This window comes from Scardinius erythrophthalmus, assembly GCF_964197995.2.
Source record: "Scardinius erythrophthalmus genome assembly, chromosome: 5".
In the NCBI taxonomy this organism is placed as follows: Eukaryota; Metazoa; Chordata; class Actinopteri; order Cypriniformes; family Leuciscidae; genus Scardinius; species Scardinius erythrophthalmus.
In genome coordinates, this window is record NC_138225.1 from 8,226,307 (window position 1) to 8,254,051 (window position 27,745).

General features: G+C 36.5%; 1 protein-coding gene across 1 annotated transcript; it reads right to left on the reverse strand.

Moving 5' to 3' along the window:
* Positions 1-179: 179 nt before the first annotated feature.
* Positions 180-27,745, reverse strand: fbxw8 (F-box and WD repeat domain containing 8). The gene is made up of 11 exons (XM_081367252.1): positions 27,179-27,745; positions 26,991-27,095; positions 26,145-26,309; positions 25,928-26,016; positions 25,677-25,828; positions 24,386-24,582; positions 23,966-24,190; positions 13,629-13,756; positions 5,032-5,205; positions 705-821; positions 180-620 (listed from the first exon to the last, which is right to left on the reverse strand). Exons 1-11 carry the CDS (start codon positions 27,545-27,547, stop codon positions 467-469), a joined length of 1,875 nt encoding a protein of 624 aa, XP_081223378.1. The 5' UTR covers positions 27,548-27,745; the 3' UTR covers positions 180-466.

Here is a 27,745-nt window from a genome sequence, read left to right on the forward strand (position 1 = left end):
AAATTACATTTTTAAATATATTACAATATAAAAAAATATTAGAATACTGTATTTGACTGTACTTTTACTTTCGATCAAATAAATGTTGTCTAGGTGAGCATAAGAGTCTCAAACATTTGAAGGATTGTGTATTTTGTGTGTTGAATTAGAGAGCATTAAAACCACTGGAACGTAATTTTGTATGATTTGTATTTCATCTCAGATGATGATTTAATAGTATTGTATACTAAACTGCAAGGACAGAACATGATACAATAGATATATAAAAAGACCTAGAATTAATTAATACTAGTCCTCAAACACATCTTAATGTGTCATCCAAACAAAGTTTTGAAATTACACAAATTATGATTAAATAAAGAAATAGTTTTAAGGAATATGAGCCCAGATTATCTTAAAATAGCAAATCCAATGGCAATCTTCCCAGTCCAACTTGCCTTAAAAGCACAGCGTATCAGATGCCAATCTAAGGGCCACTCAGTATGTCATAAGGCACCGCCAAGCCAATGTTATAGCTGTAGCCCGAGGACTCGATGTAGTTGGACCTACAGATGGGCAGAATGTGGTCCTGTGTAGATGAGTCCATTGAGAAGTCGTAGTGACAGATCAGCCCTCTGTATCTAAAGAAGTAATAAAAGTGCAAAATAAACAGATGGAAAACCAATAGCAAAGATAACACAACAGAATGTGATATCTGTGTTTACCTGCGGTGAGCGGTGAGGTCATCGTCTGTGATACAAGCCCCGCGAGGGCTCTTCTCATCAGGGATGTTGGCCGTCACCAGAGTGCTGCTGTTGAACCGTATGTGGCGAACCGGGTGCCTGTTTACAGACAGAACAATTATGTGGCCGCAATGCAGTTCTGCTTTTGAAAACAATGATGATCTTAACCATGTAAAGCCTGACATAGGAAATAATAGTCAGAAAAATCTTTGATCACACTTTAGGTTAGGGTCCAATTCTCACTATTATCTAAATATTAACTACGACTTTTGCCTCAATAAATTAATTACTGCTTATTAATAGTTAGTAAGGTAGTTGTTAAGTTTAGGTATTGGGTAGGATTAAAGCTACACTGTGTAATATTTTAAGTTGATTTTTAGCAAAAAACACATTATTTCAAAATTATACGTTCTCATTAATGTGTAATCACTTTAACCAACTAATTAAGTATTCTCGTAAGTGTATAATCTGCCATTTAGAATACATAAGAGCGAGTCGCTCGAATGGCGGAAGCCATGTTGCGCATCCATCTTGAAAATACATTAGACAAAGAGGGACATACAAGCTTCGCCTTTCACGTTTTTACACGCAGTGGCACCGTGACGAATGCGAGGGTGAGATTTGAAATAATACGGCCACCGTAGGAGTTAAAACGCCTTCGGAATGGGAGGAGCTAGAAAGTAACATTCAGTTGATAGTTATATACAATTTCACCGCTAGATGGGAGTAAATCCTACACAGTGTAGCTTAAAGGACAAGTTCGGTATTTTACACTTAAAGCCCTGTTTACAGATCGTTTCTGATGAAATAGAACGGTTGAGATAAAAATGTGGACACATGCTGCTGTCCCGAGAATTTTAGGTTTATTTTGCTTCTCCCCCCCACCTACACAATGGCAGCCTATGGGCACTGGAACAATCCTTCCTAAAACGCATTAAACTTTCGATTACAAAGACTTGAAACTCACCGAGTGGTCAGGGGTGTCCACTGATATGCTCACACAAAAATCGCTGCAAAAGATGCTTTCCAACAGGTTTTATCGTAGTTTTTGTCCAACTCCATTGACTTGTATTGAATGTGCTGTGTGCGGTACGGTATTACTCCGCCGCTTCTTCTTCTGCTTCTTCTGTGTATTCAATGAAATGCCAGTGGTTTGCTTGTAATTGGCAAAGGTGCATTATCGCCACCAACTGGGCTGGAGTGTCTATTATTCAAGCTTTCAACGGAAGAATCTACGGGTGTGAGACGTTTGGAAAAATAGGTCCACAGTTTTGTCGATTTTTTTGTGAGCATATCATTGAACACCCCTGACCACTCGGTGAGTTTCACGTCTTTGTAAACGAAAGTTTAATGCGTTTTATGAAGGATTGTTCCAGTGCCCATAGGCTGCCATTGTGTAGGTGGGGGGGGAAAGCGAAATAAACCTAAAATTCTCGGGACAGCAGCATGTGTCCACATTTTAATCTTAACCGTTCTATTTCATCAGAAACGATCTGTAAACAGGGCTTTAAGTGTAAAATACCGAACTTGTCCTTTAAGGGGCGTAGAAAATGGTCATGCAAAATAAGGCATTAAAGGTGCTCTAAGCGATGTCACGCGTTTTTTAGGCCAAAACTTTTTTTGTCACATACAGCAAACATCTCCTCACTATCCGCTAGCTGCCTGTCCCCTGAACACACTTAAAAACGCGGTCTCTGTAGACAGCCCAGGCTCCACAAACGGCAAGAAAAACTTGCCCAGCCTTGGCCACGAAACATAACAGTGTTCCAGCCAATAACCGACCAGAATGATTTGGGGGTGGGGGTTGGGGGGTTAGTGCGCGTGCATCTCATATTCTTGAGAATTTTGATATGGCCGAAACACGACCAAAGAGACGACGTTCCGATGAACAAATAACAAAGAATAGGGAAAAGGAGAAGGAACGCAAAGTCCCGAATTTACATCGGAAAAGCGTTCAAAAGGTGGCGAGAAGTCCGCCGGCAGAAGGGCTTCCAATCCGACATTCAGGAGGCTCTGTTTCTGCTGGACAGGTGGGTAAATCCACTTTGGTTTTTCTAAATGGTTCAAGACTGTTTCAGGAAGCATGGAAGGGAGGAGGAGGGGACGGGATGAGGAGGAGGCAGGATCGAGCTAGCCTCCGTTTTGTTTGACAATACTTCGAACGTCAACAAGAAGTGACGTCACCCAGCATCGCTTAGAGCACCTTTAAAATGAACTTTATAAGTACTAACAAACAGCCAATATCCTAGAAATATGCATGCTAATAAGCAACTAGTTAATAGTGAGAATTGGAAAAACCTTAACTAAAGTGTTACCAAATCTTTTTTTTTTTTTATGGAACAGTTTATCGAACAATTTATTTAAAAAGAAGTTTGCATATGTATCATATTTGATACATCATGCTATTATGGCTCATATAGTATGATATAGGAGAAAATGGAGCTCATACTTAAAGGGACACTTCACCCATTTGCATTAAGCTTTGCATTGTTAGAAACCCAGTCATACTATTGAATGGTCGTGCAACACTCTCTAATTTTCCCCTGAGACGGGAGAAATCTGTTATTTACCTCTTACACTTCCTCCTACAATGACGCAAAAATCGTCATTTTGCGTCATTGTAGGAGGAAGTGTTAGAGGGGGGGATTTCTGTTAAGACTACAGACACTAGTTTCTCATCTTTCCCAGGGTGGGGCGCGCTCACGCTACAGACCTATTACAGATCAGTGGGTGGGACTTTACTCTCTGAAACTGAAAGCAATATCCTCCATCTTGTTTGAAGCTAAGCTAACAGGCGCTGTGGAGACAGATGTAAAGTTATGACAATAGCGGAGGAGAGTGCTCAATATGATATAGAAGAAGAGGATTTCGGAAGTCTGATGCTTGAATCAGGTGTTTGTGGCTACCTTTACAAGCCGCATTATAGCGAAGAGCAGCCGAGGCAGAAGACCTGCCTGCCGCGGACGAGGAGCCCGGACTGGCTCGAGTTAGGGCGGACTGGTGGCGCCGATGATCTCACTATGCAGCTACGAACCGCTACGAACACAGAGATAGAGTCCGTCTGCGGCAAAGAATTTCAACGATGACAATTTCTCCAGGACGAAATCTCTGAATCAGACGAGGACACGGACGTTTGTGTTGTGAACTATCCTAGTTTCGCACCGCATATGTTCTGACTGAACATCCAGGTACCATGCAATAATTCACCTTTTCGAAAGAAATACAAACGAGGAGTAATGCACTATATGAGTTCGCCAACTAACTAGACATTTTGTGTGAATGTGAAATGAATTTCAAGCTCTGGTAGTAGCTAGCCTTGTAGACGGAAGAGTGATTTCTCTTATAGGCAGATATGCGCTTTCTGGATTAGTGGGAGTGGCTTGCGGAGCTGTGCAATGTGGTGCATTGTGGGAGTTGTTGTCTTTCATACAAATGCGTTCTGAAGTTATTTTTTGTCTTTTCTCGGTCACGAAGGCACCAAATTCAAAAATTATTTTACATTTCGACTACATATATGACCCACTTTAAATAAAAAACAATGTTCAAATGGGTGAAATGACCCTTTAACGAGGAAAAAACTATTTTATTCAGAGGCCCGAACTAAGCAAAAATATGCAATATTGCTGATATTTTTGTGGCCAGAATGTAAGATGAAATTCTCATAGTTTGTAATGTAAATCAGTGAGTTCTTTATAACAGAACAGCAGAGTGTCTACTTAAATAAAATGCATATAAATATCAGTTGTCACTATATCTCCAAATAATATTTCTTAGCAAGATGATTTTTAAATGCTTAGTTTTATGATCAAAGCTCTGTAGTTTTTATTGTGGCGGGTAAAACGTAATGATGATTGAGAGATGTACAAACAAACATTCCTTTAAGAGCCCGATGTGTCATATTTGATTTTTACATTTTAATGACTTTTCTAAAAAATGAGGTATGGATAATCAGGCAAAAAAAAGTGTTCATCTTGAAATATTACAGGCAATAGAAAAGTTATTCTTACGTTTACTTTATACAAATCTGTAAAGATTTCACAGCAAAAAGACACGTGAACCACGACCTGATGGTGGACTTTTCTTTACAATAATACTAAAAGTACTTGCTAAAATCAATCAGATGACCGAAGGCATAGATTGTATACCACAGGTTTTTCTGCAAAGGTTTTATCATGTTGATCATTTATTTTGCGTATCTGTATGGATGATCAGGCTTTTTTTGGATTAAATTATTCTTATCCACATAAATTATTATTTCCATTTATGCATTTGGCAGAGGCTTTTATCTGAAGCGTTCAAACATTCTCACCTGTTGTGCATTTCCCATAGTTTGACTCCTATCCTCATCTCCCACACACTGACCAATCCCTCGCCGCCTCCGCTCACAACCTTCCAATCATCTGCCTGGACGGTGGTCACGCCCATGTGATGGGCATACAAAGAGACGACAGACGAGCCAGTACGCAAGTCAAACACTCTCACTCTGGAAAAGAGAAACAACTGGATGTCATTACAGCTTCAAAAACATTACACTTAAAGTGCAAATGAAGCAGTCAGTCAAGTTTACATTATTAAGTAATCTGATTTCCACTTTAATAAGTGAGAGTAGTCCATGCACAGACTGTTTGATAGGGGTGCATGATTAATCGAAATTAAAAAAAAATTGCGATAGGGTTCAGTACGATTATAAAAAAGTGCAAATGTTGAGATTTTATGTGCCAATACATGTGATGTATTACATGGCTCTCTGAAATATTTGATTCTGATCAGTCAGTCAAGGCATTCCGAGGTAATGGTCGTCATCAATGGCAACGCTGACCACTCATCCTGGTATTTGAGGATGGTGCTTCTTTCATGTCTTTAGCATTACACCAATTAAATTTCATATTTGATATCAGAAATACTATTTTGGATTATTATTTTTTGGTTTCACTTTATTTGATGGTCCCTTTTACACATTCCGTTGACTATAAGTAACATTGCACCTACATGTCTACTAACTCTCATTAGAGTTTTAGTAGAGTATTAGTAGACTGGTAGGGTTAGGGTTAGAATAAGTTGACATGTAGTTGCAAAGTTACTTATAGTTAGTAGAATGTCTGTTGGAGGACAATCACAATAAAAAGTTAACAGATATTAAGCAGAGTCTACTAATACTCTAATGAGAGTTAGTTGACATGTAGTTGCAAAGTTAAAGTCAACAGAATGTTAAAAAGGGACCATCAAAATAAAGTGTTACCTTTTTATTAAATGCGAAAAATCGAAATTCAGTTTTTTTTTTGGTCTGTCTGGTGCACACTGTACACAAAGGGCCGGTTCACACAGATCGCATTTTTGCTGTTAAAACGTGTGACACAGGTCAGTGGAACGAAAAGCTCATACATGAGACGCTGCAAAAGACGAGATTCCCGAGCGCAACGGTCAAAGACGTCCGTCTAGCTCGTTTTCATTGAAAAACCATGGAAAAGTATAGAGCAGTGGAATGGAAAAACACGTTTTGTGTGAACGGCCACTGTGCAAGTTCTGAATGGATCTGATTCTGATTGGCTGACTTCTAGGATACTCTGAGCATTTAGTAGCAAGCAAAATATATTCAAAACAGTACATTATATTAAAGGAATAGTTCACTTAAAAATTGTTGTCTAAAAAATCATTGTGGCGAGCAGGACGAGGCTGAGGGCTCTCACGGAGGAGCGGCGACAGTGAAGGATGAGAGAGGCCAGGCCTGGATTTTTGTTTCCGTTTTATTATGTGTGGCAGCAGTTGTCCGAGAGGGGCTGCCGTCTTTACTTTTGTTTTTGTATGTGTTTATTTATTTTATTAAAAGTTGTTGAATGTTCGCTGGTTCCCGCCTCCTTCTTCCCACAACCTCTAACTATGTTACAATCATTTACTTACCTTCAAGTTGTTCCAAACTTGAATGAATTTCTTTCTTCTGTAGAACACAAAAGAAGATATTTTGAAGAATGTCAGTAGCCAAACAGTTGATGGGACCCTTTTTTTCCGTACTATGAAAGTCAATGGGGCCCATTTAACTGCTGTTTGGTTACCCATATTCATCAAAATATCTTCATTTGTGTTCAGCAGAAGAAAGAAATTCATACAGGTTTGGAAAAACTTGAGGGTCAAGTCAAGTCATATTTATTTATATAGCGCTTTTTACAATACAGATTGTTTCAAAGCAGTTTTACAGAGATAACAGGAAAATAATGCAAAAAAGTTTGTTTCCAGAAGAAAATAGCATCACAGTCCAGCTTAAGTAAGTTCAGTGATGTTTCATTTTTGTTGTAAAAAAGTTATCAATTTAGTTCATTCATATATAGCCGCTCTGGAGTAAACCGTGATGTCATCGTCCATATCAGTTCAGTTCTTGTATAATAGTGTCAATGCAGGCAGATCAATATTATTGTTGAATATTAAATTAAATGTTAAATTTAATGTCTCCAACTAAGCAAGCCAAGCTGTGAATAAATTAGGGGTGCACGATATATCGGCCGCCGAATATCGGCCGATATGGTCATTTTTTTTACACATCGGTATCGTTCCGATGTCAAAATAGGGCCGATGTGAACAGGCCGATATTTGACGTGTGAAGTTGAAGATGAAGTTGACGATGCTGACTCGCGATCTTAGCAGTAGTGAACGAGGCTGAGAGAAATACACATTTCATACAGATGACATAAGCAGAGAACAGTCTGTTTTCTTTCGTTTTGAATTGTTCTGTTTAAAAATAGATGTTTCAAGCTTTCTATGTCTCAGGTCTGTGAGGCAGGTAGGTTTCGGTTCATTTGAGACGCGCTTCAGTTCAGGCGCCGTCGCCTCCATGTCCTGATTAAATATTTTCTAATATTTACTTCTTATTTATTTTTGATGAAACATTGATCAAAATGAAGAAACAATTAATACAAAACGAAATTAAATTTAAAGACAGGCTTTGTGCTTTCAGTTTGAGGTCTCTGTGAAAGTTTTAAAGCGGTCTTTAGTGCCGCGTTCAGACGTGCGTAACAGAGAACTGTCCCGTCAGTAACATTGTTAACGCAGTTATGTTTTTTCCCTCTTCATGACACATTTTTGATTGATCGTTTTTTGACTCGTAGATATTTGAATATATTGCTTGATATTTGATACCTGTTCGAATTAGATTTTTCTCAAAAGTGACAGCATGTGTGATTTGTGGATTACTGATAAGCGCGAGTGGAGAAACAGGCGTTTATTTATTAATTCTCAGTGTTGAGAAACGTAGCCTTCATGTGTTACGGTATTGTGTTAATAATAACTAAAGTAGCCTACCTAATTATGTTACATATTTATTTTGTATGAAAACTAGCGCGTTCGTTACTTATGGATTAAAAAGTAGGCTATTGCATCAGTGCTGCGCGAGCTCTCCCTCACAAACACGGATGCGCGCACACAGAGAGAGAAGACTGACGGGCTAAGTTTAAATTTTGTTCTTGTTTTTTTTTCTATCAAAATGTCAGAAAGCATTTTGTATCATCCATCCGTGTTTTTAAAATTCGTTAAATGACGGACATTTTACTGTTAACACAGCCCATATGTCGGATTCGTCTTATAGCCTACTTGTTATTATTTTTAGAATAAGTGATTCGTTATGCTATTATTGGACTCCTGTCTATTCATTATCAACTGTTTTCTATAAATAGGTTTGTATTGGCTAACATTTATTCAGCTAATGCGTGTCCTGTTTAAAATGCGCAGTGTTCAAACGCAAAGACAGCACGTCACAAATATAAGCCCTTTTCCCTGTGGTATTTAGTATCATATTTGGATATTGGAATAATAAATTAAGTAGCCTATCTTAATTGTACACAATGTTCCTGTTTTTTTTTTTTTTTTCTAAGGTTTTCTTAATTTTAGACAAGTTGACTAGCACACATTATATGCAATGCAATATAATGCATGTGTGTCGTATGTGTGACATATTTTGCATACAGGTAAAGGTGCCCAATATCAGTAATTTCTAAAGTAAAAAAAAAAAAAAAGTGTTTTGGAAAATAGCTCTTTATTTGATAATCATTAAAATTTGTTTTCTATACAGAGATATCGACATCGGTAAATATCGGTATCGGCCATAACAGCAATATTAATATCGGTTATCGGTATCGGCCACAATTTTCACATCGGTGCATCCCTAGAATAAATAATGACAGAATTTTCATGTTGGGGTGAACTAACCCTTTAAGCATGCTGTGCAATTATTTGAATGATTTTTTCCACACATTGTCCTATTATTGTAATATTTATATACTGGTAATATATTATCTATAATATATTAACTATTGTAATAACCTTTTTTAGAAAAACCCATCTCTAAACTGAAAAGAAAATGAACTATGGTAAGCATTATGTGTCCCACAGTCTCAAAATGGTCGGATCTTGGCCAGAATAAACTGCAAAGTGGACCATACTTTAGTCAAAGTCTGACTAGGCAAGACTAATGTGTTCGAGAAATTGCAATATGACAGCTCTCTCCCTCTAACAGAGCACCACTGTGAGATGACATTAGTAGCTGGTATAAAGAAATTACTTTTACAGGCCCAAAGGAGCTCAATTCCATCTGTCCTCTTTAATGGTACCGAAGGCAGCCAAAGAATGACTCCATGCTGGTGCTTTCCAAAAGATAATCGACAAAATTAAATTTTGCCTGGACCAAAAAAAAACACTTGGAGGACAAAAGATATTAGTCACAATGAATCGTTAATGCATAGCCAAGCAGGATTTAATGCTGTGAGTAATTATGTGGATGTGCCTATCTACTGAACTGTTTTAATTTCATCGAAGCATTTATTGTTGTATGAGGCTGTAATATATTTACTGGCAGGTTGCAGCGGCCATAAATCTAAAGCTAAAACAAGATCTAGTTTCACTGAGCTGTCAGCAGACAGGCTTCGTTCAATTAATCAAGAATATTATTCTCAGCCACATCCAATGCCACCAACCGTGAGCAAAAAGACAACAGGACACTCACGGCCATGACAAGCATATGTACACACATAACACACAAGGGCTGCATCATCATCATCATCATCATATTTAGTGAAACAAAATCTCAGGTGTACAATCTTCAATTGTAGCTTCAACATAACAATAGAATCCAAAAAAAATTACTTTTTTTTTTCTTAACACTTTCTTTTTTAAAACAAACACAGTAAATCTAAGTAGAATGTATTGAAAGAGAAAAAATATATGTAGAAAATAAAAGAAAAAAAGTGAAAAAGAGAGAGAAAGGGTCACTGATAATAGATTTAGCTAGTGAAACTTTTGGATCTTTGATTAAAGTTATAGAGCTTAAAAGCTTGTTTCCACCACAGAATAAAAACTAAAAAAATCAATGTCGCAATTCTGACTTATAATAATTGCATGATATAAAGTAGCTATTGTGAGTTATAAAGCCAGAATTGCGTAATATAAAGTCGCAATTGTGTGTCATAGTTAGAATTGCAAGATATAAACCTGCTTATATCTAACAATTCTGAGAAAAAAAATAAAAAGTAACAATTATCTTTTAAATTGTTTTATTCCGTGGCGAAAACAAGCTTCCATACTTTCCAGAGGGGAAGTACATTTTCAGATTTTGATTAAAAAGACTTTTTTTTTTTTTTGTGGAATAACTTGCATGGATTAATTGTTTAAGACTAGTAATGTTCGCTAACAAAATAAAAAGGTTCAATTTTGATTTCATACCAACTTTAAACCTTAAATAATTAAAGTGAATTATAATAATTAAAATATAATTAATATTATTATAAATATAATCTTATTGTAAAGTGAGACCACTTTTGTTGATGCTATCCAACTTAACAACTTTAAGTTTAATATTTCAACACTGTGATAATGTCATTCGCAATGCTTCATGGGATTGTAGTTCTTTACCTCCTTATAGCCATTAAGTTTTTTCCGATTTTCAGATATGTTTTTGCTTCAAATAAAAGTTTGTAATGTTGCGATTCACTTTGTAGCTGGTTAGGTTGGTTCATGGCTTATAATGCTTTAACTAAAAACTTTTAATAAATCCCTATGGGGAAAAAATAGATCTGGAACCAATACAACTGAAAAAGTGGGTCGACACCATAGACTGTAAAAAAAATATGGACATAGCGTCCGTGACGTCACCTGTAGGTTTCTGAAGAGCATTTTTGAAGCCCAAAGTGGGCGGAGCCGACAGTCGCCATCTTGGCAGCGCGTCACTCTCGGATAACCGAAAATGGGCAAAGAGGCGGGATTAGCTGAGGTGACGTGACGGCTAACAGACAGCAGACAAACGGCTAATAGTGACAGCAGCGCAATCCACCTGTCACTCAAGTGGCCACGCCCTTAATTATGCAGAACTTTAAGGCTTAATATTATTTAAACGGATGAGTTATAAAAAAAAATCACGCCCCTCACAGTTGTCATGAAGGGCAAAATTAGCTATACAGACCAAAACCACTTTTTGTACCAGGCTGTAAACATTTTTTTTTTTTCTGCTGTAAAGTTGGGTATTTCAACATGGGGTTTATGGGATTGACTCTCTTTTGGAGCCTGTCTCTAGCGGCCAGTTGATGAATTACTGTAGTAAAGTCCCTTCCGTGCTGGATTCAATGGAGGGATTTGAAGGTTGCCACTTGGTTGACACTAATGCACTATATTAATTAGCATGTGAATTTTTCATTGTTTCGGTTTCTAAAAAAAAGCAACAGCCATCATCAATCTGTTCGAAATTTCCATGCGTGGAGCTGAACATACCAATCACTTATGGCTCCTATCTGTACATACCAATCACTTATGGCTCCTATCTGTGTACACTTCCTGTTCAGATGTCTGTCCAGGCAGATCCAATCAGGCACAACAACACAAACAGAGATTCCTCTCTCTCCGCAGCACTGAGGCTGAACAAATTGGAAAGCAGAACTGATGCATTAGGTCCTGGCCTTTGGCCACGCTAATAAAGGGCAGGACCCGAGCCCTCATTTCCTCAGAGCTGTTTGGTGTTTTGCCCGCAGATGAATCAGATGGGGTCAAATCATTACAGCCAAAATGACACTCCAAGGACTGTTTCGCTTCGTTCATTCATCAAAGACGAACAAAAGGTGAGAGCTTTTGCTTTGTCGGAACCGTGGAAAGACAGACAGAGAAAGACACAAAAAAGGGATGTTTTAAAAGACACCGCAGCTGGCCAGAGAGACATCATGCCCTCCCTCTTGGCACTCTATATAGTGTCTGAGCGAAGATGCAGTTGGAATTTATTTACAAAGACCTGCCAAGCATCTCCACCTGCCAAAGTAGCGCTCCCGCTGTCACAAGTGTCAATGAAATGGCTCTTTATTCGGCAAAGACTAATTGAGACACAAGCATCAGATGTGGACCGCGTTCGAGGTTCTGTATTGAGTCCGCTGGCCAGATGTACCGCATCTCTCCTCGTCTCCAACATCTCTTTGTCCACTAAATCAATAGCCCTCGGTGATGCACCGCTGACAATAACACCATCCTTTCAAACCGAGAGCTTTCATTATTCCCATTCCCACTTCTATAAGTGCCTGAGCTTTTCAGATGCTTTTCCGTAAAATGATTTTCAAGGTAAGCCAAAAATAGTTGAGAGCAAGACAGAGTGCTTGTCGTGCTTTGAAAGGACCACAGCTGTGGAGGGAAAAAGTTTTTCCACTTTGGAAATAATTAGGAGTGTTTTATTCTAAGTGCTTTAATCTTGTATATATAATGCAAATCTATTAAACTGTCCAAATCTGCTGTATGTGGCCAGTAGACAATGAACCAACACATAAAAAAAAAAAAAGTATGTTCCCAGAGCTGTGGCCTAGTGGTTAGCGCACAAGTTCCAGATACATTGAGCTTTGGTGCACATGTGGGAGATTCGAAGGCTGATTTATTTTGCCCCCTTAATCACATCATTTCGTTTATACTCTCTAGATGAGTCTAAATTTGCCTTTTAATTGGAATTTCCAATTACCTTCTCGGAAAAGTGAATAGAATGTGAATAAATTGCTATAGAACGTAAAAAAAAAATTGCATGCATGCAAACGCGGCAGCGCCCAGGTAGATTCATTTTTAGCAAAAATTTCTAAAGTGTCAATAAAAATTCAGCATATTCCTATAATGACAATATTAAATTATAGTTTTTTGGGGTGAAACGTTAGATTCGTTTGAATTAAAAGAAAATTATTTATTTGTGTTAATAAATTATGCAACGGTACGAAACTTGGCGACTTTTGTCATTTGTCAAGTATTACATGATTTTGGTCTGTAACATTTCTACTTTATAGTAAACATGTTGTACTGTATGTAAGTTATTGATAAAAAAAAAAAAGATAAAAAACACAAAAGAAGATATTTTGAAGAATGTTGGTTGTCAGAAAGTTGACGGAACTTCCATAGTATTTTTTTTTCCTACAATGGAAGTCAATGGCTTCCGTCAACTGTTTGATTACCAACATTCTTCAAAATATCTTCTTTTGTGTTCAAGAGAAGAAACGCAAACAGGTTTGGAACAACTTGAGGGTGAGTAAATGATGACAAAATTAAAATTTGGGGGTGAACTATCCCTTTAATGGTCATAAAAATAGGCATCATTGTAATTATGCAAAGCATGCTCCTACAGGGGGGTGAGAGTTGGGAATGAGATGAACACACATCAAACCTGTCTCACATGAACAACTAGTTGCATTAGAAAAATGCAATACAACCTAAAAAAAAATAAAAAACTGAATTCACACCAGCTGCAGGTGTAAATGAGAAATGCTACTATTCCGTCGGAACTCATCAAACTCTCAGCGTTTAAGAAACTCAAGCCACAGGAGGCTTTAATTTGCCAGACAGTAGACAGAAACGCATGTGTGTGTGTGTGTGAACGTAACAGTGATAGATGAGGTACACATGTTTGCGAGTGTGTCGTACCGCCTGTCTTTGTTCCCACACACCAGCAGGTGAGGAGGGCTGTCTCTCAGGTTGACGCAGGTGAAGTCTCCCGCCGAGTTCCCCACGGTCAGCTCACACTGGCTGGTCTCCAGGCTGTACACCTGAATCTGAGGAGAGAGGATGATTGCTCCTGGTGAGATGGAAGATAGATTGTAAAACTGGCAGGATTGTGCAGTAACACCTGCTAAGGTTCAAATGTCAGGCCCACAGCTTGCATCCACAGATGCCAGATAACACATTTCTGAAGTCTTGCATGCCTTTCTGAACTTCTAACACACTTTTAACACTTCAGGTAAACAATCAGTATAAACCAACAGAACCAACCTGTTTAACTGGCATTTTAGCTTTTTTAAGATTCTCACTTATGCAGATGCTTTATCTAAAGAGAATTGATGTTCCACTGAATTACACTATACCGTTCAGAATTTTGGTGTCACTAAGCAATTTTTTAATAAGAAAATAATACATTTATTTAACAAATGAAATAAATGCTGTTCATTTTAACTTTCTACTCTTTAACAAAAAAATCATGAAAATAGAAAATATATCCGTTTCAATATAGTAATATTAATAATGAACTTAATAATATTAAGTGGCACAACGGTTTTCAACATTTATAATAATAATAATAATAATAATAAATGTTTCTTGAGCAGAAAATCATGATATTATGATCAGAATGATTTCTGAAGTATGTGACACTGAAGACTGGAGTAATGATGCTGACAATTCAGCTTTGATCACAGGAATAAATTACATTTAAAAAATATATTCAAATAGATTTTTTTTATTATTATTATTGTTATAAACTGCAATATTACTGTGTTTTTGATCAAATAAATGAAGTCTTATTCAGTGAGCATAAGAGGTTTCTTTCAAAAGCATTAAAAGGTCTTACCAACCCCAAACTTGTAAGCATTAGTGTACTCCTACTTTAGCCAAAGGTGTCATTTAAAGTGAGTCATTTATTTCTTGCCATGACCAAAACAGAAAATCATTGTGCAATTGAAAGTGAATGTAATTGGTTTCCATTTAGTTTCGCCTTGAAAATGCACAAATACATTTTTACAGATATTCATGAGCTAAGCGTCTGTCGTTTTGTGATGTTATAATAAGCTGTCTTTAAACATGCAATGTGACCAACCACATGTTTATGGGTGCATAAATAGAAATAAGATATAAACTTTAAAAGCAAAGTGTAAATAGGGTAGTGCAAATGCAATCAGGTATCAATATGCAATTCTCACAATAGCGCATTGATACTTTAAAGCATTTATGTGTGCATTTATATATTTCCTACGGGAAGCAGGTCTTTTAAACTTTAAACTCTGACACTCACTTCTTGTGAAGACCACAGAGAAACAAAAAAAGTGTTCAATGGTCGATTATGAACCATTGTACCGTGAGTCTCCTGCAGGTGCTTTAAAACATCTGAAGCTTTCGACTAATCCGCTCACATTAAACTGTCTCTGAGGTAATTCAATCCTAAAAAAGAGACTGGTTAACTGATTGCATCAGCTGCCATTTAAACAGTGAGCAAAGGACAGACAACGGCACGGGCCAAATTGGACGCAAACTTTGAGGCAACAGATAGAGATGTTAAACAAAAGAGGGAGAAGAGAAGAACTGCATGATGTCAGATTTGAGCTCATGCCAGCTGTTTAGTGCCTTCAGTTTGGGCCAGACACACTTAATTGCGAGCCACCGTGCTGCCAGCCAAAATCCTTGAGAGGACCCAAAAATGACAGCCAATAGGAGTTTGTCATCAAGACACGAGTAAAGCTTCCAATGTGTAAAGCTACAATATGTAAAGACTTGAGGAGGAAAGCTGATTAGAATGAATCCGCGATGAGTGCATATGTCGCAGGCGGGAAGACAGACTACTGGGATTATGTCGGGGATTTATTCATCATTACAGGATTCAGGAGGTTATGGAGACGTTTACACAAGTAAACAATGATTTAGCTGCTGCGTTGGGGTTGAGTACATTTCAAAAATAGCATTTTCATATACACATCACTTTACATGCATCAAAATTAAAGTTTGCCATGTGAAAATACACAATTTTCAATTTATTAAAATGTGCACTACTGTTCAAAAGTTTGGGGTCAGGTTGTAATAAATAAATTCATAATTTTATTCAGCAAGGACGGAGTGAAGGTATTTTTAAAGTTACAAAAACTTTGTTTTTCATGTAAATGCCGGTTCTTTCTATTCATCACAGAATCCTGAAAAAAAAGTATCACGGTTTCCACAAAAACATTACGCAGCACAACTGTTTTCAACATTGATAATATTAAGAAATGTTAGAATAATTTTTTAAGAATCATGTGACTGAAGAGTTGAGTGGTGATGCTGAAAATACAGCTTTGCCACTACAGTAATACATTTTTAAATATATTAAAAGACAAAATTATTATTTTGAATTGTAATAATATTTCACAATATTACTGTTTTACTGTATTATTGATCAAATAAATAAATCCTTGGTGAGCAGAAGATACTTCTATCTAAAACAATACAAATCTTACAGACTTATAAAATCTCATAGGAATGTATTAAAGTAAAGAATACATTTGGTATTTAAAATTTTCTATAACAGAATATGTTTTTGTATTGTGACTGTTGAAGCTTTGGTCACACTTTAAATTAGGGTCCAATTCTCACTATTAACTAACAATTAACTACAACTTTTGCATACAACTCATAATTACTGCGTATTAATAGTTAGTAAGGTAGTTGTTAAGTTTAGGTATTATAGGATTATAAAGGGTTAGTTCACCCAAAAATGAAAATTAGCCCATGATTTACTCACCCTCAAGTCATCCCAGGTGTATAAGACATTCTTCTTTCAGACGAATACAATCTGAGTTATATAAAAAAATGTCCTGGCTCTTCCAAGCTTTATAATGGCAGTGATCAGCTGTATATTTTTTGAAGTCCATCAAAGCGCATCCATTCATGATAAAAGTGTTCCACACGGCTCTGGGGGGTTAATAAAGGCCTTCTGAAGTGAAGCAATGCCTTTGTGTAAGAAAAAATATCCGTATTTAAACTTTATCGACTAAAATAACTAGCGTCCGACAGACGGCCTACACAAGTCGACTTACGCCACAAGAGCAACTCTTGAAGATGTATGATGGAGGATGTAGGAGTAGTGTAAGCTTTGACGCCTCTCGCGGATCAAACAAACAGGGCTGGGCAACAAACTCAAGCTCCTCCCACATTTCTCTTTAAAAATTGTCATTTTAGACTTCTAATTCGTAATTTGTTTTGCTCTATCCTCTGTGTTTCTGCGTTCGTCATTACTTTGTGCGTCAAGTTCGAGTGTTACTCTTTTGCCGTAAATCGATGCATACGGCTGTATGCCGGAAACTAGTTATTTTAGTCGATAAAGTTTTAAATATGGATATTTTTCTTACACGAACGCATCGCTTCACTTCAGAAGTCCTTTAACCCCCCGGAGTCGTGTGGAGCACTTTTATCATGGATAGATGCACTTTTATGGACTTCAAAACTTAAACGGCCATGCACTGCCATTATAAAGCTTGGAAGAGCCAGGACAGTTTTTAAAACTCCAATTGTATTCGTCTGAAAGAAGAATGTCATATACTGTACACCTATGATGGCTTGAGGGTGAGTAAATCATGGGCTAATTTTCATTTTTGGGTGAACTATCCCTTTAAGGGATGTAGAATATGGTTATGCAGAATAAGGCATTGATATGTGCTTTATAAATACTAAAAAACAGCCAATATCCTAGTAATATGCATGATAAGAAGCAACAAGTTAATAGTGAGAATTGGACCCTTAACTAAATTGTTACCGAAAAAAAATTTGCGCAATCTTATGAAATGTTATAAGATTTTATTATAACAACAATTTACACACATATACATATATATATATATATATATATATATACAGTGCAGTGCATAAGTGAATACACCCATGCTGAAGTTGACTAAAAAGAGGAATAAAAAATCATATTTTGGAAATTGAACTTAATGCCTTAATTTAAAAAATTAGGAAAAATCCAACCTTTAACGACACCAATTTTCTTTGAGAATGAATAATGTATCGTAAATAAATAAATGTTCTTCCTTAAAATACATGGTGCATAAGTGAGTACACCCCTATGTTAAATTCCCATAGAGGCAGGCAGATTTTTATTTTAAAGTATTTTTTTTAGGATACTATGCATCCTGATAAAGTTCCCTTGGCCTTTGGAATTAAAATAGCCCCACATCATCACATAGCCTTCACCATACCTAGAGATTGGCATGGTTTTATTTCAGTTAGCCTAAAAGCTAGTTTGATTTGCATTGAGAGATGATCTTATGGAAAGTACCCCATGCCAATCTCTAGGTATGGTGAAGGCTATGTGATGATGTGGGGCTATTTTAATTCCAAAGGCCAAGGGAACTTTATCAGGATGCATAGTATCCTAAAAAAAATACTTTAAAATAAAAATCTGCCTGCCTCTATGGGAATTTAACATAGGGGTGTACTCACTTATGCACCATGTATCTTAAGGAAGAACATTTATTTATTTACGATACATTATTCATTCACAAAGAAAATTGGTGTCCTTAAAGGTTGGATTTTTCCTAATTTTTTTAATTAAGGCATTACGTTCAATTTCCAAAATATGATTTTTTATTCCTCTTTTTAGTCAACTTTAGCATGGGTGTATTCACTTATGCATTGCACTGTATATATATATATGTTGTTATATCCACAGAAACTTTCTCTTTCTTGTCTTTTTGTGATCAATAACTTAGCGGTTGGTAATTGTTTGTTTATCTATTTAAAAATAAATAAATAAATAAATAAATAAATAAATAATATATATATATATATATATATATTTATTTATTTATTATGTACTATTTTATATATATATATATATATATATATATATATATATATATATATATATATATATATATATATATATATATATATATATATATATATATAAAATAGTAAATAATAAAATGAAAAATAATTTTAAAATGCTTCAAGCATGTAAATAAACAATTCTTTTCCTTAACAAATTTTTTATTTCTACAATAGTTTAAATAAAATTCAAAATAAGCCTTGGTACCTTCAATGAAGCATATATAGCACTTTGCTTACTGGATGAAAGAGATATAAAATCAAATAAAAATAATTTTAAATCAAATAAAAATAAAAAGACAATAAAACTGTTAAATACATAAAAAAAATCATCAAATCATTTACATTTGTAGTGCGTCCCCTGATATTTGGTATAATTATACATTTTCTATCTCTTTTATCTTCCAGAAATTCGATCAGAGTGGAGATGTTAATCAGATTCATACTGATCTCACGAGACACTGCATGTCTCTGATTTTCAGCACCTGGAGGTGCAACAGTGTGCCACATTTTCACCAGCCTATCTGGCTGTTAAACATGAAAGTGGCGCCTCAGGGTTTGCCAGCATGATCTGCGTGTGTGTGTGTGTGTGTGTGTGTGTGTGTGTGTGTGTGTGTGTGTGTGTGTGTGTGTGTGTGTGTGTGTGTGTGTGTGTGTGTGTCTGTCTGGGTCAGTGCTTCAAACACACACATACACAACAGATGCCCAGAGCTTCCAGTCTTCCAGCTTAAAAACAAAGATGATTACAACAGAAAGCTAAAATAACACACTTGACTAGCACATAGGCCTACACTAAATATAGCAGCTAGAGATAAGCAAACCAATACAGATTGAAACATGTAAAAGTGTCTACTCTAGACATCTTGGTAAAAACTGCTAAGATCCCAATCTCATCCTAATCATTACATGTAATCATAGACGTGCAGTGGTAATAATAGTAATTCAAAAGACCAAATAGTGCTCAAGTTCAGAAATAAACACCAAAACATGATGTATGACTCACTCTGTTACTCCATTTGCCTCCTTTGTTTTTGACAAGTTTTAATGAGGCATATGTCTTCTCATTTAATAACACACAAACACCTTGGATTCACCAGCGTCAGTTCTGGCACGTCTGACTTCCCTCTCACAGTCTGAAAATCCTGTCAACATGCAACACGGCTGACAGACATGACATTACACACGGATGCGAAAGGTGCTAATCATGAATCGAATGGAAACTTGTAGAGTATTCACAGAGGAGTGACACAACATGAAACAAATGAGTATGATTCCTGCTAAATGTGCTAGTGCCAGATAAAGTGGGAAAAATGTCCACATCTTAGTTAGTAGAATGATAGTAAATGTCTGTGGAAAACAACACATTAGCCTTGATAGACAAGTGGTTTGAGAACACATAATTAACGTACACAAAAATGTTTTTAAAAAAGTATCTTGTGCTCACAAAGACTGCATTACAGTAATTTTGTAAAATATTATTACAATTTAAAATAACTGCTTTCTATTGGAAAATCATTTACTCCAGTCTTCAGTGTCACATGATTCATAACTTTTTTCTATATTCTTATAACAAATTTTCTTTACGTTTATACATCACAATCAAGCATCGCACTGCCTGTGTACTGTGCGTTTAAGTATGCAACAAATAAAGACTTTGATTCCACCACACTGTAAAAACTAAAGGTGGAAAACATGTTTCACATTGCTTTAACTCATCAAAATAAGTTTTTTTTATAAGTTATACAAGATTCAACTAATTTAAGTCAGTTTAACATAATTTAAGTTGAAATTACTTAAACATAAAAGGTGATTATACTTCTTTTTTTTTAAAGTGCACACTTCTTTGTTAGGGGATACAAAAATTAGTTTGTCAAAAATTAGTGCAAGATGTGCAACAAGAAATATTCTTGTAACACCTTCCATTAAAGAGTGAAACAAACAGTCCACTAGAGGCTGACTTTGACAAACTGTCCTGTCGTTCAAACTCTCGGCTCACTCTAAATGGCCGCCCCGGTGCCCGCTTGGTTAATGAGAGTGTTTAAATGGGGGTGATGTCAGTGGAGAAAGAGAGCCAAAGCATTGTGTGATACAACAGGACACCATCTGCATCCATCTATCAAGCACTCATCTGATTACTGTCAACATGTACGCCTTTCGCTTCACTGAAAAACTACCAGTTTCCCCTGAGAAAACCCATCCCTCCCCCTCGAGCACTGATCTCCCCCCTAGACATGAATGCTGTCTATTTAAACGGTTGCATTAATACGCTGGGGACTTGCAGGGGGGGCTATTGTGATTTGGAGAGGTTTATTTTAAGGTCTATTTTCACATGATGTTCGGGCTTTTAATCAGGAGAGTACGAGTACAAGACTGCACGGGCTCAAACTCAAAGCTCTGGAGGAACTTTGCACCAGGGTTATTATTATCGTTTACTGAAACAATAAAAACTATGTTCATTACTGTAAATAAAACATTAACTGAAATAAAATAAACTGTATAAAGATAGGCTTATTTCTAGCCATTTATCTGTATTACTATTCTAGCTAGATGCCAAGCCAACATTTCTCATTTTTGTTTAGTTTAAGTTGAAGAAATAAAATAAAATGAACAAACTAAAACTTAATAAAAACTATATACTTTTTTTTAAACAACACCAAAACAAAAAAAATATTAAAACTAACTTATATTCAAATTAAAAGAGAAAATCTAATTTAAAAATATTAAAGGTGCACTATATAACTTTTTTGTTAAAAATTAACCAAATTCAAAAGTCAATACACCATCATTCACTATGATTCACTATGGTAACAGTAAGCCTATTATTTATAAGATTTACATGCGAAATTGCGTACTTGCGTCACTCGTCCATGTGCATCTCGTCTCATCTATATCCATAACTGGAGAAAAGTTGCTCCGGCTACTTTAATGCATGTTGGGTGGCACAGGTTAGTTGTCACCACGAGCAAGAAAGGTTGACATGAAGCGCTAAATCTCCAACCTCCGGGGGACGCAGAGGATCTAACGTCTGCTAGCACAAAAAACGAACAGAGCTCGTAATAAAACAAGAATCAACAATGGCTTGGCTTTTCAGAGATTGCGAGAATTGAGGGATTTTAAATGTAAAAGTGTCGCAGAGATGACTTTTTATTACTCAACATATTACTTTAACATCCAAGGAACCTTTCAATTCCACAAAAGGTTCTTTCGATTTTTTAGATAATGGTTCTTTTAAGGTTCTTTGGGGAACAAAAATGGTTCTTCAATGGCATCGCTGTGAAAATCCCCTTTTGGAACCTTTATAAGAGTGATTAGTGATACTAAAATAACACTGCTTTGGACCATATACGGCACGCTAGAGTTAGAAACAAACTAGGGACTCTTGGGAGAAGCATTGGGACCCAATTTTGTGTTAATTAAAGTAACTGGTCTATTCCTAAGATAATAACATGAGCACAGAGCAACTTTTTATTCATTGCGACTTTGGGAATACGGTCACAATGCACTTCACAAGTGGGCTCAAATTATGTAAACAACAGGGATCGGCCACATGAGATCACCAGACCGCACTTGTTGACATCATGTGGTGGTGTGACTTAGTGGTCAAAGCATGTAAGCCCAAAAAAAAACTGTATATATTTTATATAAAACTAAAAACACAAAAAATAATCTAATCAAATTTTGTTTTAGTAAGAGATTACTCTGGTAAGAGACTGCTTAAAAAAATCAAATCTCGAAAACCTAATGTCTCCTCTGATGCATAAATTAACCAATCAGAATGGATATGCAAATAAAATGCAGCTTAAAATGGGAAATTCAGAAGGAAATGAAATTTGCCTCCATCTGTAAAAATAGCCAATCATTTATCAGACGTGGCCTCTCAAACCTGTATATGGCACAGCAAGATTTGCCCCATTAGTTTCCTACATTGACAATAAGATATTCAACGGAAAAAATGTATGGTGGGACTTGATTAAATTTTTTATAAATTGATTTGATTATGAAAAGTGGCATTGCATAACAGAATGGTATTGAAAAATAAGAGTGCTTGGTGAGGTCAGGCAACAAAAGAAGGTCGTTTTGTCGGAGCCGATATCCTCACGGGCAGTGCTCTGACATTTAGCGCAAATAAGCATCGGCGACACAAGTTTGAGTCCTGATCCCCTCCCCCTCTCTATCTCCCACTTTGCTTTCTGTCGACTCTATACTATCGCATTGCAATAAAGGCAAAAACAATGTTTTAAAGCAAATTAATGTGTCAAACAAGATAAATGGAGTATGCTTAATTTCACGATAAGTGTGCAATTAATCGCGATTAATCACACAACAAAAGTGATTAATCCGATTAAAAAATATATATCGATTGACAGCACTATATATATATATATATGAAGAAACAGAAAAAAACTGAGACAGACTAAATCCAGAAGAACTGCGGGAACGTCTCCCAGATGCTTGAAGAAACCTTCCTGCAAAGGTTTCTTCAAGCATCTTGGAGACGTTCCCGCAGTTCTTCTGGATTTAGTCTGTCTCAGTTTTTTCTGTTTCTTCATGTAATCACAGACGGACTCAATGATGGTGAGATCAGATCATACCGGCTGTTTTCAGACTCCTTGTGCATACACAAATTTCACTGGATTATTACAATTAATGGCAAAAAGAATGTTTGGAAATGTAAACTGATATTTCATACTGACACACTACAGCAAAAGATATAAACAACTGACTTAAAACCATTTTGGTGGGGGGTATTAACATGCCTGAGACTTTTGATTAGTCGATTAGACTAATTAATTTTTAATTAGATTTTTTTTATGTTCCGGAAAGATGTTCCGGTAACAGTTTACAATAAGGTTTCATTTGTTAACATTAGTCTAATTATTTGTTCATGTTATTTCACAGGGCATTAACTAATGTTAACAAATACAACATGTGATTTCAATAATGTATTAGTAAATGTTGAAATTAACATTAGCAAAGGTTAAATTACAGATTAAATTAAACATTAAATTAAATTAACTGAAGAATAAATGCTGTAGAAGTGCAGTTCATTATTAGTTAACGTTAATTAATGTAGTAAACTAATGTTAACTAATGAAACCTTATTGAAAAGTGTTACCGAAGCTTTTTATGCACACTATAGCTGTATTTATCTGAAAAAAGTAATATTGTGAAATATTATTAGAATTTGAACATTTAAGATTTTACAGTGTAATTTTACAGTGTAATTTATTCCTGTGATCAAAGCTGAATTTTCAGAATCATTACTCCAGTCTTCAGTGTCACATGATTCTTCAGAAATCATTCTAATATGCCAATTTACTGCTCAAGAAGCATTTCTTATAATTATCAATGTTGAAAGCAGTTCTATTTTTTTTATTTTTTGACATTTTTTTCAGGATTCTGGACACAGATACCTTGTTGCCTCCGTCATTCATGCCCCATCCGCAGCTCTTGATCCCCAGGACGGCTCTGCAGGATGACACATCCACACAGGTCACTGGATGGTCGTACACAAAGTGAAGAACTTTTGGCTCTTGTTCTTCCTTCCATCTGGAATCCAGCAGGTAAACGCTCTCTCCTGCCCATGCTGTGACCAAAGGGAAGTCCCGTCTCCCTGGCACCACCAATACCCCATCTACCTGAAAAACACAGTTTCTCTGATGAATACATGACTGGTTAGTGCTTATGCACTATTCTGTGTGAGTTGTGGAAGCATCAAACAACTTAATTCTATGGAATGCCTTGCTGGTGCCAAAATCACCCACATGCATGACTCATTTTATCAACTGTTACTATGGTTGGCATCTGCTCTGCACGTCTCAGATTAGACTTACAGGCTTTGATAACTGAACGAGACATCGTGATTTCCAGTACCCCTTCTCATCTGGTGCGTCCACCCGCACTTCTGGTCCTGATGCAGAGGCCAAAGCAGGACTGTCAGGACTTAGATCCAGTGCATGAACCCTACGGAGGTGCTGGTACCGGTGAATGGGCTCAAGACCGGTTTCAGTGCTCCACACATCTACACACCCTAAACATACACAACAAAATGTATTATCAGAATTACAATTTCAGTTAAAAGTCTAGTTAAAGTCAGTTCATGCATTAACCATTATTAACTAATAGTGAGTAATACACTTGTTTCAGTATTAATCTTTATTTACATATAAAATAAATTCAGACTAGTGAAAAGAAAACATACAAAATACACTTTTAAGTGTTTATTTATTGCACTTTATCTATTTGTGTCTGTGGATTTCTCAGAAATTTCCACTTCAACAGTACTTACATACACCAAATCTTCCTATTCACATTCTAAAGGTTTTTACAGAAGGGTCTGCTTCGCCTAGGTGTATACAAAATGTTCTTCCTAAAAACATGGTGATTTATGGAGTCGTTGCATTATTTATATAGTGCTTTATACCATACATATTGTCTCAAAGCAGCTTTACAGTGATAAACAGGAAAATAATAATTTAATGATTTAATTCTGCTGTAAAGCAGCTCTAAAAAAGACAATAGTGTCATTATTCAGCTGAAGTCAATTCAGTGTTGATTCAGTTCAGTTAAATGACTGCGTAAATTATGAACTTAGTTCAATTAGCAGTGATAATCAATCAAGGGAGCAATAAAATGGAGATATCCACAATCCCCTCTGTATACATCTAATATGTCAAAAAAAATTAAACAAGAATTAGAATCTGTTCAATGTGTTCAAATTTCTGTTGTGGAAATGTATGCAAATTAGTGGATTTTAATTATATCATTTCATATTAGCATATACAATTACAAACATAACATTTTAGAAAACAAAAAAACTTTAGCAATACTTAACGTAATGATGTGGAACTGAGGATGTATGGTGATATATATTTTAATTGCATTTGTTGCATTTTTCACTTGGTGTGTGTTAAAAATACTAACATTAACTAAGATTATTAAATGCTTTAGAAGTATTTTTTCATTGCTAGTTCTTGCTAACTAATGTAGTTTACTAATAGCAACAAAGAAGTGTAAGATGTGTAATAGATTTTTTTTTTATATATATATATATATTTTTTTTTAAAGGAAATGTGTTATCCTTTCAGCAAAAAGAAGGTGGTAAAAAAAGTAAAGATCTCTTACCATTCTCATAAGCAGCTGTGGCTACAGTCTTATTGACGCGTACGTGACTAACATAAGGGGCAGGGGTTTCATCTCTGATGGAATGTGTGGGGTGCAGGTATGATTTGTCCCAGTGAAGCGTGTCCCACAGACGGACATCACCAGAGGTGTAACTGTATAGAACGGATGCACACAATGATTATAGGACCAGTACTGTTTGGATAACTGAAAACATACAGCTTATTAATTATATGCGCCTTAGTAATACACACCCAGCGATAACAAGGCCAGCACAGGAACTGACATCACACAACACCTTTCCTAACTCGTACTGCAGGTGACGAATGGATCCAACACGATTCTGTTCATTTAAACAGTTTAAACATTTAAACAAACGTATTTTAACGACAAATTAAATTACTTTTATAATTATAGTTATAAATTCATTATGTAGCATGAATTCTGGGACCGTAATGGCATGGTGCTGACCTTCCAGTTTGACTTCACCCCGTTCTCTGTGTTGCGGCAGTCTCTGAGCGTGCTCTTCCAGCAGGGGGAGTCAGAGATACTTGCCCCATTGTGAAAACCTTCATCCAGACACAATCTACGCCACAGGACCTCATCCTCAGCCAGCACCTTCCAGGATTTACTCACCTGACACAAAAGCAGAGAAGAGAATATTAACCACTTAAATAAATGTCACAAGACATCCATAAAGTATTTGGATGGCAATTACAGCAAATGTGTTGCTTTGTGGCAGTGAGAAACCGAAATATTCTCTGAATATAATATAATTTTCCAGTACTTTCCAAATGTGATTACATAATGTGTGAAGTCGTGGACGTGCAAGATGAGCATTCGTGGTTAAAAAGTATATACATTTTGATTTCTTTTTACAAAATGACAGATTGTTTCGCTAGATAAGACCCTTGTTCCTCGACTGGGATCGTGTAGTCTTTAGAAGTGCATTGAAACTGCAATTTGGACCTTATCTATCTATCATCTATCTATATATATATATATATATATATAATCCTTTAAAGGGATAGTTCACCCAAAAATGAAAATGGTAACCAGACAGTTGACGGCACCCACATCTTGCACTTCCATAGTATTTATTCCCTACTATGAAAGTCAACTGTCTGGTTACCAACATACTTTAAAATATCTTCTTTTGTGTTCAGCAGAAGAAAGAAATTCTTAATTGGGACAACCTGAGGGTGAACTATTTTGGGGTGAACTATCCCTCTAAGGTTGTGTCGCTGCAATTCCTATGTCAGTGAAAATCATGTATAACAGAATAGAATGGACATTTATGCACTGATTTATATTTACCTGAGCACATCGTCCTAGATCAGTTCTGCCCAGGAAGTGGAAAATCTTTAGCGCTAGCTCATAGGGCAACTCCACGTCAAAGAATGGGATGTCATTCACTTCATTCTAAAGTAAACACATAATATCCGGGTTTATTATTAAGACAATCACAGTAAATATCATAAACAGCTACATAACAGGAGCCTTACCAGGTCCTGAAGGAACTGCTCAAGCAGTTTCTGGCGCTTGTTTTCTTTTTTGGGGGGCGCGTGTGTGTTGAGCGCGTCGCTGTCGGGAGCGCGTTTCCTGCGCGTTCTCTCTTGCTCGATTCTGTCTAGCAGTGGACTACTTCTCCCGTCTAACAAACCCTCGGCGATCGACACATACTCCGGCTGCTCTTTTGACGCGGGCTGAGTTTGCTGGGACGCATTGCTCTGCTTCTCCCAAAAGCTAGTGCTTTGGTGAACAGATGAACTGTCACTGAGATGACCAAAATATCTCTCTTTGTCTGTGCTTTTCTCTAACTCCTGCTTCCAGCGCTCTCGAAAGGCCAAAAGCTCATCCTCTTCCATCCCCATTTAATTAAGTTGTTTTTGCATTCATATTTAGAAATGTCATTCACACAAGTATTGCTGAATACCAGAGAATGACGGGCTCTGTGAATACCTTGTTGCCATCAACACAAACAGTGATCCGACCGCGAAATGGCCTCGGCTGGAACATCATGTTCAGGTAAACTGTTCCGCATGGCGCATATTCCTCACGTGACCCAACCA